We start from the raw sequence: 20,739 nt of genomic DNA on the forward strand, positions 1-20,739 counted from the left end.
ACTCAGCTATAAAAAAGAATGAAATTGTTCCATCTGTAACAGCATGGATAAACCTAGAGGGTATTATGCTAAGTGAAATAAGTCAGACAGAGATAATTACCATATGATTTCACTTATATGCAGAATCTAAGAGCAAAATCAACACAACAAAACAAAAACAGACTCAAAGATACAAAGAATAGACTAATGGTTGCCAGAAGGAAGAAGGTGTTGGGGGCTGGGTAAAAAAGGTGAAGGGATTAAGAAGTAAGTACATAATGGTAGTTACAGAATAGTCATGGGATGTAAAATACCGTATAGAGAATGTAGTCAATAATATTGCAATATTTATGTTTGGTGCCAGGTGGGTACTTGAAATATCAGAGGGACAATTTTGTATGTTATATGATAGTCTAACCACTATTCTACAAACTTGAAACCAATGTAAAATAATATAGAATGTAAAAAAATGTAATATTAATGATTTTGTTTGATTCTCTCTTGCTTTCTTCTTGAACACTGATATCATCTTTTTTAAAATGTCGAATTATACTACTTAATTTATATATTTATTCAGGTGTTACAAACCCAAATGTCTACAGGGACTTAATAGTCTAGTATAAGAATGTTTTCAATTAAAAGATACAGTTATACAGAGAATATATCCCCTAAATAGAGTAATTTAAATTGTGGGGTTAAAAAAATTCTGTTCCAACTGTTAAAAGAATTATAATATGAAGTTAAATTATTAAAAATATATACTCGCCCTGGCTGGATTGACTCAGCAGTTAGCGTGTCAGCCTGCGAACCAGAGAGTTGCGGGTTTGATTCTGGTCAAGGGCATGTACCTTGGTTGCAGTTCGTCCCTGGCCCTGGTTGGGGTTGGGCTGGAGGCAACCAGTTGATGTGTCCCTCTCACATTGATGTTTCTTTCTCCCTCTCTCCCTCTCACTCTATCTGAAGAAAAGTATCCTTGGGTGAGGATTAAAAAAACACACACACACACACACACACACACACACATAATTGCATTATTTTTAATAAATGGTCTAAGCATCTGTAGTATATTTTTTATCATAGTTATTTTAAAAATGCACAGCTATGCCTGAAATATACCACGTCTAAGAAAATCTGGTTCAAGCTCTTACTACATTTCACTATATATTATTGTGACAAATGATAATAAAATATGCTGATATTTGAGTACAAAGGAGAGTGAAGTTGTAAATTTATATATAACATTCAATTTGTATTGTTTTCAAAAGTAGTTGGATCAAAGGAAAGGGACGAGGAATTTTACCACTAACAAAATTTCTTAAACTGATAACAATTTGTCCTTCAGAATCATACATCTATAGAAATGAAACATATGTTTTAGCAACTTTGTAACCTCGGTCTGTACTGTTTATAGCTCCAAAAATATAACATATACAAGCTAACTAGAAACATGTCCTCATTTTCTCCAAATGTCACTCAGTGAGATATTCTGTCTGAAAATTGTAGCATATAGACCATAAGATCAAAAATGATCATTAGACAATATCACTTTTGCTTTATAAAATCCATTTCCCAATAAAACTTGCTATGTTTGGATCCATCTATTTCAGCTGAGGAGATAGTACTGCCCCATCAATAGGATACATTCTGAAGTTATCAATGAAAAGATCCCCTTAAGCCCTAGAGGTTTTACGGACCTGTATTTACAAAGAAATGCATAGCCTCTTAGGAGAGATTGTACTGATAGAATCTCTCTGACCCAGTGTCCACCAACACCATGACTCACTCACAACTTACCACAAGATGTCGTTTCATCTGTCTGGTCCCCACAGTCATCTTCCCTGTCACACAGCCATGCTCTGGGAATGCAGCGCCCGTTTCCACAAGAAAACTGATCCACCTGGCATGTTCTGGCTACGATGATCAATTAATTAACAAAAATAAATTGAAAGGCCTTTTCAGCAACATTAAAGATAAAACAAATCATTCATTATCTCTTTCACATACGATACTGTATTGCTCTATTAGATAAAACATATTTTGAAAGTAAAATTTTATTTAACTTATGCCAATGCCAGCTTGCTTGTCTTCTCCGAAGTCCACAAGCTTTGCCCTTCCTATGTGACCAGATAATCTTCATGCACATCCATAAATGAAGCTATGAAATCATTTCTTAAAAATTTTCCTGGCACATGCTTATAAATGTATGGTTGGATTAAATTTCATCCAACTTGTATTTTTTTTTTTTAATTGTGCATAGTGTTTGCCAGTAATCCAAGAAAACTTTTTTTCTGAAACACAGGAGGAATGATTTGAAGACTATTTCAGGGTATATAGTTTCTATCCGTTGGGGTCAGAATTGTTATTTTCCTCTAAAATTTCTAATGCATTTATTTTTTCTGATCTTTAAGTGGTCCAATGTGTATAGAACAAGAATGCAAATATATTTTTTAAACATACATTTAGCCCTAAGATGGATTTTTTACTCATTTTTCAGTTCAGATATATAAAAGTGTATAATATTTAACTTGAAGTATATTAATGAACTTTGCTTAGGGCTTTCTTAAGAATTTCAGTGAATACTCATGGAACCTTGGTTTCTATGTTAGCCAAAGGCAGGTATTTAAAACTATTCCATTAAGAGGTTATGTTCTACAAGCAGTTTGATTACCCTTCTCTCTTGCAATTAGGTCAACTTTTGGAAGCAGAAATGTCTAGATAGTGTCCCTAACTCTTTCCCCAAGCCTTGGGTTGTTATATAGTTATTTTTAAGTGTTTAATTTTACTTTGTGCTTTTTTTCCCCTTTTGTTCCTCTAAGCTACAAATCTGTTGTCATGAGTACCAGTATCTCTCCATTCTTTCTTTTTATTGGACAAGAGACAGGAGAGGGGAATGTTGGGAAGGATGTATTTAAACATATTACTATTTGGGTCAGATGAAGTTAGGACAAATAAGGAACAATTAGGGTATGGACTTTTGTGGCTATGATAAGAGAACATTATTTAGATTATATGCTTTCTGGGCTTAAGAATCACAAGCCCAGGAAACATATAATCTAAATAATACTAAATTATTGGCATAAAACAGAGTGGTTCGAAGCCAAGTCATCCGAACACACTAAAATGGATTTCTGTAAGCCAGGTTTTCAGGGGTCATTTTAAATAATGGGTAAAAAGTTATATACTGGAGCCCAGCCGGCATGGCTCAGTGGATTGAACGTCCTCCCATGGACTGAAAGGTCCCTGTTTGATTCCCAGTCAGGTCACACGCCTGCAATGGGGGCTCATTCCCCGGTAGGATGCATGCAGGTGGCAGTCGATCGATGTTTCTCTCTCAGATCAATGTTTCTATCTCTCTCTCCCTCCCTCTCTGTTTCTCAAAACAGGAAAAAAAACAATAAAACATATTTTTTTTAAAATTATATACTAGTTATGGATAAGGGTACTGCATCAAAATATTTTATGTAATATCAGATTTTTCTCTTTTTATATATTGATTTTTTGTTTTGTATTAATAGATTTTTCTGATCCCAACAAACACGTATGCTTCTGAAATTTGCAATGTTGAATTTCAAATAAGACCAAATATTTCTGTGTGTCTCATTTGGCTAATTCTACAGATGTTCTGTTAAATTGTTATAACATTTAGATTAAATGTTAAAGTCCTTAGGTAATTTTAATAAAACTATGTCTACTAAAAAATATCTTTATAATTGCATTAGACTAGAGAGGAGGAAGATGTTGGCATTAGTTTACTTGGTGGTAAGGGGAAGGCATAGAGGTATGAGAAAGGTTAACAACTTTTTTTACACATCTCATATTGTTTCATTGGTTGTGGTAAATGCTTTTTAACTTTTAGAAGAAATTAATGAGAGCTTTATTTTTAATTCTTCTGCTCTTTCCTCCTTTCTTTCCCTGTTCCTCCCTCCCCCCTCTCTCCCTCTCTCCCTCTCTCCTACCCTACCTCTTTTCCTTTTGTTCTCTCCACTTTTTCTTCCCTACATCTTTCTTTTCCTCCTTGGTCCCCTACCTATTCCATTTCTTCACTATTTTTTTTTCTTGCTTTAAAAAAATATACATTTTCACAGATTTTTATCTCATTAAATTCTAATTGACCCATAATAAGAATATATGCACGTTTCTAACACAATATTCTTTTATTTGATGTTCTTGTTCTTATGCCCCTGTATTCTTCCCTGGTCCTTCAGGTTTAATTCTGGCAAACTTTTCTCGGACTGTGTTAGGGAAGCCATGGTGACTAGAAAGACGGTAAAGAGCACTCCTAAGAACCTATCTCATAATGTGATCTGTGTCACTTCATTAACTGTGAAACTTGGAAACTGTTATAAACTATTATTGCAGAGAGTATTTACTAGCTTATTGCTGAGGGATAGTATTCCCTGAAAATATATGAATTCATTGTCTGTTCTAATCTTCGCGAAAATGAGCCGCTTAGTTCACTGAGAAAATTGAACTGATTATGTAGATGAGAAAGAGGTTTCATTGCATAAACCTACAAGTACTGTCTGCCTATATGATACAATCACATTGACTAAATTAGCACTTTCTAATCACTTCATTTGTAACAAGAAGACACAACCTTGTTCCCATCAGGTCTAAGTTAGTTTGGAGGTTGAGATCAGCAGGGCTGCCCCAGAGGACTCATTTTGTAGCAAATGCTGGTCTGATAAAGAGGAAATGGATACCTCCTCAGTGAATTGTCTAGCAGAGAATCCGAAATTCATGGTCACAGTGTGAATTTTTTCTCCTCATCACTAATTATGTTTCTTATGCAGCCATGTGAGACATCCCACAAAGCACAGGAACAATCAGGAGAAGGAGAACAGAGCTCAACACATCATTCCGATGCCTCACCTTTGCTGCATTTCAATCAGATCATTCTGTTTAAACAAAACCTGTGTTATATCAAAACACACTCTTTATCTTGTAAAACAAAGTTTGATTTTTGTAATACATCACATTTTCTTAATGCAACTATATCTGTCTAGTTTTAATTTAATCAACCTTTGAGGAGAATGTAAGAAGAGCAGATATTACGTAATCTAACCAGAGTTTTGTGTTGTGGGAGAATACTAGTCTGAAATTGCCTACACTCGAATCCAAGGATCATCATGGTTACTAGGAGGGAAAAAAGAATTTCAAGTCTAACTACCTTTCATCTGTAGCCTTTGGGTCTCCCTCATAAATAGACAACACTATTTTTGGTGTTGAGGGAGAACAACTACCAAGATCCTGGCTGTTAGGTCTTTTCTGCTCACTGTGTACATGCTGTTTCCTCTTCCAGACACACTCTCCAGCCCTCTGCCTCAGTTTCCCTTCACCCTGTTCAGTCTATGCCGACCAGCCTTCTGTTTCCATAGCAAAATATTTTTATCACCTAGAAAAGCATAGGGACTAATATCAATGGCACCTGTTAGCCATTGTATAGCTATATCAAATCCTAATATATTTTTCTATATTTGCTACAGATTTTTATTATATTAAAAAAAAACAGATATTATAATTACATTTGAAGTCCCTATGTAATAATTTCTAATCCCATCCAATTCCTTTCTTTCTGGAGGCAATGGCTATCTTTTATTTTTTTATTAATTTCCTGACATACATTTAATCCATTCTTACTAATTTATAAATCAACATGCACATATAGAATTGTTTTGCATTTTTATACTTCATAGAAATGGTATTAAATAGTTTAAATTTGGCAATTCACTCTTTTGGTTTAAAATTGTTTTTGAAATTCAGTATTATTGATATTTGAGTTCCAGTTTATTAATTTCAATTACGACTATCATTCCGTTAGGTGAATATAACATAATATTTCTACACATTGTCCTGTGAATGAGCTTTTAAGTTGTTTTTACATTTTCAGTATTGCCAGCATTAGAGCAATGGGATTCTTATTCAGGTTTCCTTGTGCATAGGTACAAGACTGTAAACCTGACAGTGTAATTACAGACTTGAAGGCACACACATCTCCATATTTATTTGATTTGGATAAATTGCTTTCCAATATAGAAAATCAACAAAAGCACATTCCCCACAATCTTGCCAATATTTAGTTTTGTCCAATAACTTATTTTTTCTAATTAAGTGGCTTGAATTACTATTTAGGCATTATGCTTATGTTTTCTTTCTTTCTTTCTTTCTTTCTTTGTTTCTTTCTTTCTTTCTTTCTTTCTTTCTTTCTTTCTTTCTTTCTTTCTTTCTTTCTTTCTGGCTTAGTTTGCACATCACCTCCTTCAGGAAGCCTTCCAAGATAGCCAAAGACGAATTAGTTGATCTTCTTATGTGCTCCCACGAGAGTCAGCCGAGCACTGTGAATACTGCATTAGAAAAACCTGTTTACAGGTCATTCTTCCCACCTTCACTCTTAGCTTCTTAAGAAAAAGTATTGTGTACTTTTTCTGTCATTCTATCTCCAGTGTCATGGTAAATATTTATTGAATTAATAGATTCATGAGGGAGAAATCCCAGAGGAACAAAATAGGAAATTAGCTTCTTGTAGGAAATAATTTTCCTTTAGACATAAAGTAGTCACAGTGCTAAAGGCTACAGTACAGTGGATTCAGTTACAAAATAATCCCCCTATGGGAAATCTTTTATCTAGGATACATGTCCATGTATATACTGTACCGAGAACTGTGTAGAAATGACTCAAGCAGGCAAAGAATCTATTGAATTTACCATATTTTCCCAATATGATGAGCTATGTGACCTATTTATTTATATTGGTAGAACAGAATGGAAATACACAGGAACATGACTACATATTTAATTTTCAAAGCTAAAGGGCTTATTTATTTATTTCTTTGTTCTTTTTATTTCGTTTCTTGGGGTATACTGTGACCAAAATACCTGTCATAAGTATACTGACAAGAAGACCTAGTACACAGTGGCAGTACGTAAAAGTCCGGCCATCACTTAAAATGGTACTTGAGGTGTAAGCAAGTTATGTGCTATTTCCTCATGGACTATAGGCCTAGAAAGTCTTAGGCATCTTATCTTACTAATTAGGATTGATGGTTACATTTGCTATCACATCTAGTATGCCCACTTTTCCTACTACAACTAGCTAGTCAATCCAAGACCCTCCTTTAAAAACCATGTAGAAGCAAGCAAATTTTAAAAATACAATAGAAATAGAGAAGACTTGGTGTTATAAATAGAGTCAGCAATGCCTTTTATTTTAAGGTGACAGCAGCTCTATCTGTTTAGGATGTAATACAGCCTAGTCTCTGATTTGAACCTGGACCTTAAAAGAATAATGATTACACTAGCTTAGAAAGATGTTTCACTGTAAATTATAATCATACTGCGAAGGCAACCTGGTCAAAGTTAAATTGGCCATACCTAAAATTCTAGCTGATCCTCAGCATCATATAGTTTGATAAAAGAAGCAGTGGCCTTGGAGGAAGAATTCGTGGATTGATTTCCCTGTAAACTCTCACTGATAATGTGAGTTAAGAGTTAAGACAAGTCCCTTCTCTCATGCCTCCATCTAGGAATGAACGAACCTGAAGGCAGGGGCCTAGGACACATGTCTCCCGAGGTCCTTATTCTATCAGAATGTCTTTTGTAAAGCAACCCTGTAAGACACACAAAATATCTTGAAAATAGTCAGTTATTCTAGCCCTGGCCGGTTTGGCTCAGCGGTCAGAGTGTCGGCCTGCGGTCCAGAGAGACTGGGGTTCAGTTCCCGCTAAGGGCACGTACCTCGGTTGCAGTTTGTCCCCGGCCCTGGTTGGGTCGTTTGGGAGGCAGCCACTTGATGTGTCCCTTTAACGTCGATGTTTCTCTTTCTCTCTCTCTTTCTCTCCCACTCTATCTGAACAAAAAATGGGAAAATGTCCTCGGATGAGGATAAAAAAAAAAAAGAAGAAAATAGTCAGTTACTCTAAAATATTAGACTAAGCTTTTAATCGAGGGGCAACAGAGCGACTAGCGCGTGGATCCTCAGCAGTATGCCACTATAGAAAAACTGAAAATCAGATGGGGGGTAGGATTCTGGAGTGGTACTTGTTTTGTTCCTGTCACTGTGATCACTTAGTACATAGTAAAAGACTCTTAGGAAACAATTTCTTGTCAATTCATATTCTTATGGAATAAAAAGAAATATATGCGTCAATTGAAGTATAGAGAGTTACAAGTCTTTCTAAGAAAAAAAACAAAACAACAAAAAAAGTGGGAAACCAAGAATTCAAGCCAGGCTTCTTGACCTCTGGGTCTTTTCTTTTTATGCATCCTTAAGAATTTTCACTGATATGTAATAGTTATTATTTAGTAACACCTATTTTGGCGAAGAGAGAAGGCGAGGTTTGATATGTTTTGATGTTGCTGTGTAATGATTGAAAAAAAAAAAAAACAGTTTTGACTGTTCATATCAATATGAGGCATCAAATACACTTTTTCATTGTTTAAAGAGAATCACTAGGCTGCTGCTAGTCAGTATCATTTTTCAACTTTTATCTGACTAATAATGACCTTTCCAGCACTCTGTTGTAACCTGTACCACAGACTGTATGTTCCCCTTCAACAAGAATCTAGCCAGGGATTCAAAGATTTATTACAATGGGATCCATTCTATGGAAATATGAACAGGCTGAGTGGTGGTGGGACTTCGTAGGGGAAAAAATCCTACCTCGCATAAACAGTGTGCCAGGAACAGAAAACTATTCACAGAGGAATTCTACAGCAGACTAGCAGACTAAGTAAAATACATAAATAATTTTTTAAGGTAAAAAAAAAGTCCTTTTTGTGAGCGGCCTACTTCACAGCAGGCTAACAAACCTCCACCTCCACTGCCAAGTAAGGTTTTACAGGGACAGGGACGAGTCTTGTCCAAGCCGAGTATCGCCAGTCAGCCCATGTGGACAGAGACTGTGCCAAATTACTTTGGAAAGCAGAGCCATGCCCAAAATTTAAGTGAAAGATCATTTGTATTCTTGGTTTTGTGGAATCAAATGTTGAATTCATTCACTACTTCAATAATCAGAGATCATCAGCACTAGGAAATTCCACTTCAGTTCAAAGCATTGACCCGCATTTTTATGGAGATTAGCTTTGAAAGTGATTTATGGATCTATCCAAGCAGTCTTCACCTGCACACGTTTGAGCGGATTCGTCTTCATCGCTCCCGCAATCATTAGCTCCATCGCAAAGCCATCTCTTGGGGATACAGCGATTATTGTTGCATTTAAATTGATCATCAGGACAGCTATGGTTGACTGGGGGAGGGAGAGGAGAAGAAAGCTTAATGATACAAAATTGGATAAAATTATGACTATTCCAAATTAGAGTTATAGAAAAGTTACTGTAATTCGAATATTTGAGTACAATAAATGTCATTGCTGCCTTCATTCAGTGTCTCACTTTATCAAAACGATTAATATTCTATGCTCTGTTAAAAGGTAATGATTTTAAAAAAGACATCATGTAATTAAATCTCATATAAAAGCAAATATATTTATTTTTTATGTTTTCACTAAAACTACCTTTGTTTTTTCATCCCTTAACACAACAGGTGACTAAACTTCAGGATTTTTTTTTAACCAAAAACATTTAAAATTTACCTCAAATTTTAATGTAAATGATAACAAATATATAACAAATAATTTAATCATATATATAAAAATACCTTTTTAAAATCACACATTCACTCAAATAATTCTTGAAATATTAATTAAGCCTATATTTTTGTTATATTTTGTACAATGTTTCTTCAGACTAGAAGTCAAATGCAGGGGGGGAAAACGCATCACGCATGACCTAGAATCGATTAAACATCCAGTCCTGCATATTTTTACTAACGAAAAGGATCATAAGTTTTCTCTCCTAGTAGAAAGAAACAGGCAATCACAAAATGTGCTGAGGACAAAATCAGCCCTCATATGGGAAGCTGTACCCAAATGAGGATTAAACCTCTAATATCGAGTACAACAGGAGGCTGTCTTCAAGTGGACTGTATGAGATTATTTTTTCTGCATTCTTGAGGCTGAATTTCTAACTGAACTGGCATCACTTCAGTATTTGTTTTAAAACTTCAACATTCTTTTTGAAGTAGTTTTTCTAAAGTCTAGTGGTTGTACTTCCATATATTAAAAATAAGTTTTGGTAATAGTTTTAATTGGAATTTGAAGAATAGCTGTTTTATCAAGCTGTTGTATAGCAAATGCATGCCTTTGCAGTCTGTTTCTAAAAAACACGTTTTTCTTTTAAAGTAGCTTTGGTGACAAAGTAATTTTATCACTTTTTAAAAAGGTTCTATTCATATATATTTTTTAAAAGGTGGAGAAGCTTTATATATATTATCTGGCATTTGACTGTATTAACATTTCCTACTCACTTCAGGGACTTTTGCAAGAATAGCTACTCATGAGAATAAAAGTCATCTAATATAATAGAGGGTCGACATCCTACTATACCAAGATCATGCATAAGTACTTCATTGAAGCTTGATCAATGACCTCTGCAATTTTTATCAGAGTTCAAAAAGAAGGAGCAAATGTAATCCATAGTTTTGTAATTTAGAGTTGTAATTCAAGGTCAAAGCTTATGAGTGCTTAAAATCTAAAACAATCCTCTGAAATGACTTCCCTTGTTCTGCAATATTAATTATGGAACCCCGGAAATATAATGCTGCTCAGAATCGCTGAAATGTTTAGAAACAGCTGGAAGGTGGCCGGAGATGTTTAGTTTTTGGTTGACCCATTTGTTTGGTTACTTGTTCATCCATGTGCTAGATACTGTGCTAGACTCAAAATGATGCTACAATGCAATGTGTCTCCTCATGAAGAAATTCATCTATTAGATGCACCATATAAGTAAGCATATAACTACAAAGATCTGTGGAAATTACCTAATGAAGGAATGTACAGGAGATGTTTAACTCAGTTGGAGCTATATTGAGGAGGAGAATATTTGGGTGTTCAAAAAAATTTCTCTATGGAAGTGATGAAAAACTATGGTGAAATCCATTGCTAGAAACAGAGTGTGCAAAGTCACAGTGGAGAAAAAAAAAAACTTTTTTTTTTTTTAGAGATCTATTTGTAGTTCAACTTGATAAGGATACATAGGTTAAAGGGATACAGGAACATCACTTAAGGCTAAAAATGCAGACAGGACATAATATAAAGTGTCTTATATGTGAATCAATGAATTTTAGAATGCAAGTTGTTGATTAAGCAGCGATTGAAATATCCAGATTAGATTTCAGTGTGTAAATATCGCTCTGGAAGCAGTGTGGAAATTGGGCTTCTGTTAAGAAAAATTCTAGTACAAACAGTAGCAGGGCACTTGCTGAATTAATTCACAGTAGGAACCTAATGTAGTCGGTGAAGGTTGAGAGGAGGTTGAAATAGTCACTATTTAGGACGTAAAAGAGAGAGGATTTATTGACAGAAATGAATATGGACCATGAGTGAATGTGGCTCCTCCAAGAAAAGCCCATGATGTAGGCTTGGATGATGACATAGAACATGAGATAAAAAAAAAAGACTGACAAGAAATGTTAACGCTACAATCAGCAGTATAAACATCATGTCCCTGTATATTCATAAAGAAAACATGTTTCTTTGTCAGTTGGCAAAAAGAACAATCTCATAGACAGAAGCATGGAACTAAAGGACTAAACCATGGACATTGTGATGAAATGTTTGTGCTCTGCACAGACATGACTGACTACTTAGGAAGCTGGTATGGAGAGCATTCATTAAAACCATGAATAAACATAGTGAGTCAGAAAAAAATGAGGCCATTAATATAATCAATAAATAATGCATTATTTTAGATAAAAATGCTCCTTTCACTCCAAAACTTTTGGCTAATTGTATCGATTATCATTTAATATTTTATTTATAGGTTTACACTTTACGGTATACATATTAATGAGTTTGAAAATAAGAAGTGCATGCCCGGTTGCTGTGGCTCAGTGGTTGAGCATCGACCCATGCACCAGGAGGTTGCTGGTTCATTTCCTTGTCAGGGCACATGCCCAGGTTGTGGGCCAAATCCCCAGTGGGGGGTGTACTAGAGGTGGCCAATCAGTGTTCTCTCTCATTGATGTTTCAATAAAAAGAAAAAAAAAATATTTAAGAAAGTAAAAAGTACATAATGTTGCAGTCAGAGTCCATATTTGGAAATTAAAGAAAGCAGTGCTATATTTATGTACTAATGGGAATTTATGTATTATGTATTTATACGATTTGAGAATATTTTTTAAAGTCCATATTCTTGGAGTTTTGTACCAAAGCACAGACTTTTCATGGTATAGATGCCTAAACCAACTTTGTTCATTCTTAAAACAGACCTTTAAAATTTATTTTTATATTCTCGGTCTAAAAACAAGAAAAATGGAGAATTGTCAATTAACTTAAAAAGTTCAGCCACTTTAACTTAGAAATATCTTTAATTGAAAGAAACATAATTAAAAAAATAAATATCTAGCACTGGCCAGTTTGTTCAGTGGTTAGAACATCGGCCCAGAGTCCAGAGAGTCCCGGGTTTGAGTCCTGCTAAGGGCACATACCTTGGTTGCAGTTTGTCCCCGTCTCTGGTTGGGGTTGTGTCAGTGGGTACCACTCGATGTATCTCTCTCACGTCAATGTTTCTCTCTCTCTTCCTCCCTCTCTCCCTCCCGCTCTGTCTGAAGATAAATGCAAAAATGTCCCCTGGTGAGGATAAAAAGAAAAAAGAAAAAAAAAATTATATATGTGCGTGTGTGTGTGTGTGTGTGTGTGAAATAAAGAGAAGGAAGACATATATATCCAGCACATCACTCTCTTCATATAAAAATATTTTATATCTCTCATAACCATTCATGCAGTGACTGTAATCAAATATATTCTCAAAACATTTAATGTGCTTCTCAAAATGTTTTCTTTTCATGTATGTGGGACATTTCATTATCCCTACAAAAACATGAAACTTTTTTTTTTTTTTATCTTCACCCAAGGACATTTTTCAATTTTTTGTTCAGATAGAGTGGGAGAGAGAGAGAGAGATATCAATGTGAAAGGGACACATCAAATGGCTGCCTTCTGCACAACCCAACCAGGGCCGGGGACAAACTGCAACCAAGGTACGTGCCCTTAGCGGGAACCGAACCCAGGTCTCTCTGGACCACAGGCTGATGCTCTAACCGCTGAGCAAAACCGGCCAGGGCAACATGAAACTCTTCTTATTGCAGCAAATAATAAATAACTAAAGAGGAGACAAACAGGAGAAATCAAACCTTTCATTTCTATCTGATTGCCGCATATGTATTTCCTACCCTGTGCTGAGCCAGTCAAGTTAGGTAATAACATTCTCCAAACCCATGTCTGTCTCCCTGGAGCCTCTTCAAGGCTCAGTTGCCAAGGAGCAGTGGAATGGACCGTGACCCTCTGTGCCAGCAATTCTTTCTTGAGGGAGTTTGAATTGATTTTCCACATCTTTAAATTCAGAGATCCGAAGGGGTCTCCCATAGCGACATTCTGACAATGGCGTGGTGGCGCTGGCAACACAGACAGGAAGGAGAGGGCTTCTGGAGCAACCGCAATGATGACATTAAAGGTGGGCAAGAATGAGAAGACAGTGCTTTAGACTGCAAAGGAGGCAATCTAAGGTCAATCTCTGCACAAAAGGATGACTGAGGAAAAACAGTTCAATTTGCAGCAAAGATAATTTTAGATTTCCACGAGCTATTTTTCTAGTTTACACATTCAGAGAAGCAGGGAGATTTTAAAATCCTTAAAGGAGAACATACAGCAATGTTCTGCGTCTTCGTCACTTCCGTCTAGACAGTCATCATCACCGTCACATTTCCACCGCGCTTGGATACAGTGTCTGTTTGTGCAACGAAATTCTCCAGCTTTACACATATGAGGTAATACTTCTCCTGGATGAACTAGGTTAAAACAAACAAACAATCCAAAGTGCATGAACAATACTAGCTCTGTTCAGTTTATTGAAATGTTATCATAGCGACATATGGAAAATATAAAAAAACAACATGTTAGCGTTGTAGTGACACCCATCTCTGGAAATAAGAAAATTTTAAGTTTTTCTGACAGTAACTATTCGACTAAAATTTTTAAAGATGCGTTTTAAACAATTCTCACCAAGGTAGCAACAATAACAATAATAATATACCACATTACATTTATGTTGGGTTGTAGTTTTGCTTTTTAGAGGGCTTTCATTCATAATCTCAATTGATCATCATGACAACCTATAAGGTAGGCCTGGAAAAGAAATTTACTACTCCCATCTCATCGATCAGTATGCCCAAATTAATGAAAGTGCAACGGCAGGGCACCGGTAACCAGTATTTATACTGTATTTGCTTTGTTGGTCTGTAAGTGGGAGAAAAACCCAGGTCTGGTTAAGTATTCAAGAAAATATTAAGTTAATCAAAGCGATGTCATTATATATTGAATTCTATGCAGCGTTCTTCTACATATGTTCCATGTCCTTTAATCAAATGTTAGGAATTCGATTGATTGGGATGGACTCACAAACTGTGAGTGTTACTGTTCTGTTCTCTTCGAGCACATCCAGTAGAGTCTAGAAAGAGAGGGAACCTGTGGCAATGGCTAACGTAAGCAATTTGTGTTTCACAGACTGAAGAGGTGCTGAATTCTTAAAAGCGGATTCATTCACAGGAAAAGCAAAACTGAGCTTTCTTTGCCAGTTCTAAAGGCTTTAAACTTTATTTTGGGTAACTGGTTTGGATTGATGAGCTGTCACGAAACCTATGTACATTTCAGCACTAAGAGGCATAGAGGGGAAAAATGTGGCATTTCCAGAACACGGTGTGTCGCGCTCTCTTATTCCTGTTCTCCCTGCTGCAAAGGACGGAAGAGGGACTGTGACTACCAAACGGGGACCACACAGAACCTGCTTCAGAGAGTTACACAGCCAGGCACGAGCATGTGGGTTTGTGGGGACAGAAAAAAAGGTGCCTTATAAATTCAGGTGCTTACTTAAGGCCGTAAGGGTAAAAAACAATTAGTATGGTAAATGTAATAATTCAATTAGAACAGTGGTTATCCTGTGTTTCCGCTGTCCCCTCCTGCTCAGACAGTGACACTGTACATAGAAACTAATTTTTCCTCCCTATTTAGCTCTACCTTTTTTCAATAACAAAATTCTGTAAGGTTACTTAAAAGTAACAAATTTTGAGGTGTGTGTGTGTGTGTGTGTGTGTGTGTAATTTATTCCAAAATAGGAAATAACAACTGTATAAAAACCAAAAGCGAAGATCCCTGGGTCTCCCATTTGACCCTAGGGTGCCTTTTCATGGCAGCAGCTGCAAGTGCAGCTGGGAATCAAAACAAAGTGAGAGTGTGCTCTGGGATCAGTCTGACCACCACTAGGATCAAGACATTCTCTCAACAACCTGGCCAGTTTGGCTCAGCGGTTGGAGCTTCGGCCTGTGGACCAGAGGGTCCCGGGTTCAGTTCCCCTTAGGCCCTAGCGGCTAGGGACACGTACCAAAAAAAAAGAAAGATATTCTCTCAAAAACGTGTAGAATTGACCACTAATAACATGCACATTTTCCTTGTTTTGAGTTTCAAGTCCACTTAGTTAGACACTGAGATCTGTGAGGGTGGTGTAGTTTCTTCTTTTGAATCCATATACAGTAAGCTCAGTGTAGAACTAGGCACTTAAGGAATGGTAATTTGATTAGTGTCTTCTCTGTAATTACTAAGCCTAACATTCTCTCAGGGTTGTTGTTTTTAATTTCCATTTAGTCAAGAGAGCTGATCTGAGATGGAACCAGCTTTCTCTCCCATTTAAATTCAGCTTGAATATTTTCTCTACTCTCTCTATAATTGACTAAACAATAAATCAATTTCATTATTTAATATCCTAAGGATTGAAAAACCCAAGAAACCATCAGTTCTCTTCTGATAACAATCCCACCAACTTAAAAAGCTTGGCTTCTATGTGGCTATGTGAACAATAATCCAATACACATCAAAGATATCTGTATACAAGAGTAAAATTTTAATTGCTTCTAAATAATTGCATCTATATTAAAGAAGAACAAAATGTCTAGGGAAAGACAAACTACCTGAGAAAATTGAAATTTAAAACTAATGTTATTTAACATAATCAATCTAGACATAAAGTCTTTAAGTCTACTTAGAGTTCAAATGTTTTTCAAGGGATATTTAGATCATTATGGAATAAATGCAAATAGGCAGATTATCTAAGCTTGTTTAAACATGATTTCAAATATATGTAGATAGCTGGTTATTTTTGAGTGATGTTTTCTAATACTATGTAGAAATTTTCAAAAATAGATAATGACTATCTAAAGTTTCATTTTTATTTTTCATAACAAGTTATGAATAATTGCTTGAAAACAAGTAGAGCTAACATCTTGAGATAATTTCATCTTTGTTATAGTTACTGTTTTTGAAATTGATCTATAATAATGCCATTAATGTAGATTAATATCCCGCAACAACAGTTAGGTATTGCTTATATCTGCAACAAACATATGAAACATACATGAATATCTTTGACATTTTTAAAGTTTGTTCGCAGTTCTTCTAAGCCTCTAATTTGTTGGATGAGAGACATGGTCCATGGTGTTCCTACATGTCTTATGTAAACTTTTATTCTGGACTTCTTTTCAGGGATGCTTATGTAGCTCACAGCCTTGGAAGATGGAGATAGTACTTCCTTTTAGAGCAGAGAGCAGTGTTTTTCTGGAAAAGGATAGTAAAGATAGTATCTCCCTTCAGGACAAAGGTTGGGCAGATTTTCCTCACAGACTCTTAAGCTCTTCAGCGATGATATGAACTCACTGTGTGTTCAGCATCCACCTGGGCCTGCCTATGCATTGCTCCCATATGAATTGGGGGTGCAATGGAAAAAGGAGAACCAAAGTGAAAAATAAACTTGAGCCTTCCGCTGTGCTGTGAGTAATAAAGTCCTTTATATCTGATCCAGAAATTGTGGGTCTCCTGTTAGAATCTATGAAATTCTGGCTGACTACCACATTAGCTTGCAACTAGAGTAAATCTCAGACCCTTCATATTCTTGACATAAAATTCATTTTATTTTAAGATACTAGGTTTTGATTTCTAGTCTCCCAGGACACATGACTTCATTAGTTTATTCTAGCCCTAACCCAGGTCTTTCAGTAGTTATGTCACAGAAAAATCATATTATCGGTGCTGACTATCAAGTTTTTTCAGATTCATAATTATAGACTACAGGTTATTTTTGAGCTAACAGTGTCCATTATCAAGAAAATATTTAATGTGATAGGTAATAATATTGGTAGAATGACAGCTTTTCCATGCAGTGTGCAGATGATATGTTATAGAGTTGTACACTTGAAACCTGTATGGTTTTGGCAACCATTGTCACCCCAATAAATTCTTTCCAAAAAGAGATTAAAATATATATAAAGAAGAAAAAAAGAAAGCATCCTCATACAGATGCAGTACTATTATATGAGAAATCTGTGATGAAAGTAACTGTGTGTTTCATTTAGAACTGAACAAAAGCTCCTTAGACATTAAGGGAAAAAAGAAAGAAAGCATACTCTTTTCCCCAGCATTGACTAGCTGTGAGTTGGGTAGCAATGTCATCTGCCATAGCTGCCCAGCTAATGACCAGGCAATCTATTAACTTCTGTGAGAATCAACGAGATTATGAATCAAATCTATGTGGCATCACAGAAGAGAGTCTAAAGCACCTGTAAAAATTAAGATTAGTATTTTTACACCTTGCACAAACCTCTCTAAAGAACTCATTTTATGAATAATTTTTACACATCTAATGTCTCCCTTGAGATTCTTGAATGTAGAGAGGATAATGCCACGTACAGAACAGAACAATGCCTAGATTCAAACCAGGGGCAGAGGAGATGTTCCTGATTTAACAGAATTAACAGGGACTGATAATTATGCATTATAGCCATTATTATAGTGAAAGATTCCCTCTCTTGTGGACTGTATCAATACTTCAGGAAAAGAGGACCACTTCAACTGGCTCACCACCTAAGATCATGGATAAAGCCGGTTTATGTTAAGAGAGAAAGATCTATATGTAGATAAAAAGAAAGAGAACGTGGTAAAGATCCCCCATGACCAAATGTGAACAGATACGAAAGCCCCAGGTACGCCACTTCATTCTAATACTTAGTAATATCAAACCTATATAGCACTTGGGTGTTTGGGCACAGCCATATAATATTTTCAGAATATTAACAACTCTTAGAATTTCAAGTTTTGCTTCAGAGTAGTGCTTTTTGCACTGGGAATTTGAAAATTCATGCAAAACCTGTAATTGCACTGCCAGGGTCACTTTTAGGAAAAAAAAAAATTACAACATGATCTCACTAGTAAGAAAACTGACAAAGTAAAACACAATCCTCTAATTTAATCAAAATAAAAAATAAAATTGCATGAATCATGACATGCCTTGCAAATAACATACATCCTACGATATCTGCTATTAGAGTATTAAAATCAGGCCTCCATGTGATGCTTCAATACATTACAAAGGGAAATCCGAATTCTAGAATTAATTTTCTTTGGTGAAAACTGGTAGAGTAATTGCTGGCGTTAATGTCCATACCCTAATGAAGTAAAGGAAGAAACCCTACTAATAAACGTTTAGTTTTGAATTAGCTCAGATTCAGATCTCAGCTAAGCAAATGGACTTAACACATATGTTCCTGACCTTGGTTTAATAAACTTGAGACGCCCATGAACTAGTGCCTATGTTCTACCTTTGCTTTTTTTTCCCCTTCAACCCCAGTGCGTTAATGTATTCTAAACTAATCCTGGTCTCCTCTTTCAGTTGATGTTTTACTGTTGACTCTTACCAAAATTATAACTTAGTCTAAAGCATCAGTCCCAGTACATAAAACAAACAAACAAAAATACTCCTATTGTCCCTGTGAGTCTCACATTAGAACATGTTTATTTGTTTGCTTGTTTCTGCATTTGGGGAGTACACAGTTTCTAACTCTCCCTTCATTAGAGCAGGAAGAGAGAAAACCCTGAAAGAAAGCTTGAAGTTGTGCTTTGTTGGATGCCTTTCTATAAGCTTGCTAATACAGGAAAGCGGTATGAAAAATGCTGCTGTGGGTCTGGAATTTTCTCCTGTAGATCACCACGGGATGTCTTTTTATTAGCTAGAGTGGTTTTCCGAGCAGCCAACCTAAGTGGTACATAATCTTCTGTGAGTTCCTACATAATCTTCTGTGAGTTCCTATGCAGAGAAGGCCATAAATAGACATCTAGATGGGGCTTCTAAACTTTTTACTGCCTTAAACTTTTTACTACACATTAGATTGCATATATCTTAGAACATAAGGCCTGTCACCTCTGAATAGATAAATGGCTTAGCCATAGTGGAGCACTGCTTTTGACAGAGGAATATATCTGGTGTTCCAGAAGGTGAAGGAGGTCCAGAGTACCATTGACACAGAATTGTGCAATGCCACCCTTGGATGAACAATATTTTTGCAATGCTTAAGTTGCTCTCTTGGAAATAGGACATGTTGGAAAGTTCTCTTTTAGGTCGTTAAAGAGGTATTTAAAGAATTACTCTCATTACTTTAGATACAATTATCCTGCTATTTCAAAAAATGGTAGAAATTGTTTCTTAGGAGCTTAACTTACTTTTTTGAGATTATCCATGTGCTCTTTTATTAACTTTGTATGTTGTGATTTCCCCCACAAAGGTGTCAAGATAAAAAACTCACTTAAATAATTGATCAACCGGCTTTACGTATGCTTCTCCGGGGCAACAGGTTCCAAGTTCTGTGCTACCCTGACCTCAATTCTAACTGTGAGAGAACTTGACCATGACACACAAAATTTACAAGGACAAAGAATGTAGCCTACTCTCATTTTTTATTCCTTCCAGGCATAGCATTAGAATTCACCTCTAATCAACCATGTAGCATGCCAATATTTTTCTGCTGGATAAATCTCTCTTCTTGCATAGCTTTATGTTGCAAGTTTATTGATAAACAACCAATGGTGTTTAATTCTGGTCTGGCTACCTGCCAATGGGATTTTGTTCATATGATGTCAATATAATGAGGGTAACTGAAACCAAGATGATCATATCTCAGTGGTTGCAGCATGTGATTTTGTTTTGCTTGTTAGCTCAGATTAGAGTTAATCCAGTTGAAACTGATTCAAAAAACTAAAAACTATCCTGAACTCAATTAGAAGCCCAGAAGAATCAACATTAATGAGGGGTTAATGATACACTGATACTTGTTTTGCATTATATTCTGTAACCATGAGCTCTGTTTATAGTCCTTTGGGACATTAACGTCCCCATCTGCAAACTTCGACAAACATACACTGTAAAAACCTTTACCATTGACCTTGTTCAGTGGTTAGAGCATCGGCCTACAGGCCAGAGAGACCCAGGTTCCATTCCTGCTAAGGGTATGTACCACGGTTGCAGTTTGTCCCCGGCCCTGATTGGGTCGTGCAGGTGGCAGCCACTCCATGAGTCCCTTTCACGTCGATGTTTCTCTCTCTCCCTCCCACTCTATCTGAACAAAATGTCCTTGGGTGAGGATTAAAAAATAAATAAATAATTAATTAAAAACCTTTACCATTAAATGAATAGAAACTGAAGTAATTTATATAAAAACTCTTTGATTTCTTTGCAAGAAATTATTTACTATATTGTTTCTCTTGATTTTTCCCAATACATTTGAAAGAAACCTTAAAAAGTTGCATGTCATATTCAAGTTAGTAGAATTTA

General features: G+C 35.9%; 1 protein-coding gene across 1 annotated transcript in view; it reads right to left on the reverse strand.

Annotated features, from left to right (window-relative positions):
* The window catches only part of LRP1B (LDL receptor related protein 1B), a 1,816,022-nt gene that overhangs the window by 723,092 nt on the left and 1,072,191 nt on the right, over positions 1–20,739 (reverse strand). Inside the window, exons 16-18 of the mRNA XM_036254023.1 lie at positions 13,742–13,882; positions 9,099–9,224; positions 1,774–1,890 (exon numbers count right to left, since the gene is read on the reverse strand). Of these exons, the coding sequence (XP_036109916.1) occupies positions 1,774–1,890; positions 9,099–9,224; positions 13,742–13,882 (384 nt within the window). The remainder of the gene's footprint in view (positions 1–1,773; positions 1,891–9,098; positions 9,225–13,741; positions 13,883–20,739) is intronic.

Source organism: Molossus molossus, unplaced genomic scaffold (genome assembly GCF_014108415.1).
Source record: "Molossus molossus isolate mMolMol1 unplaced genomic scaffold, mMolMol1.p scaffold_m16_p_11, whole genome shotgun sequence".
Classification (NCBI taxonomy): Eukaryota; Metazoa; Chordata; class Mammalia; order Chiroptera; family Molossidae; genus Molossus; species Molossus molossus.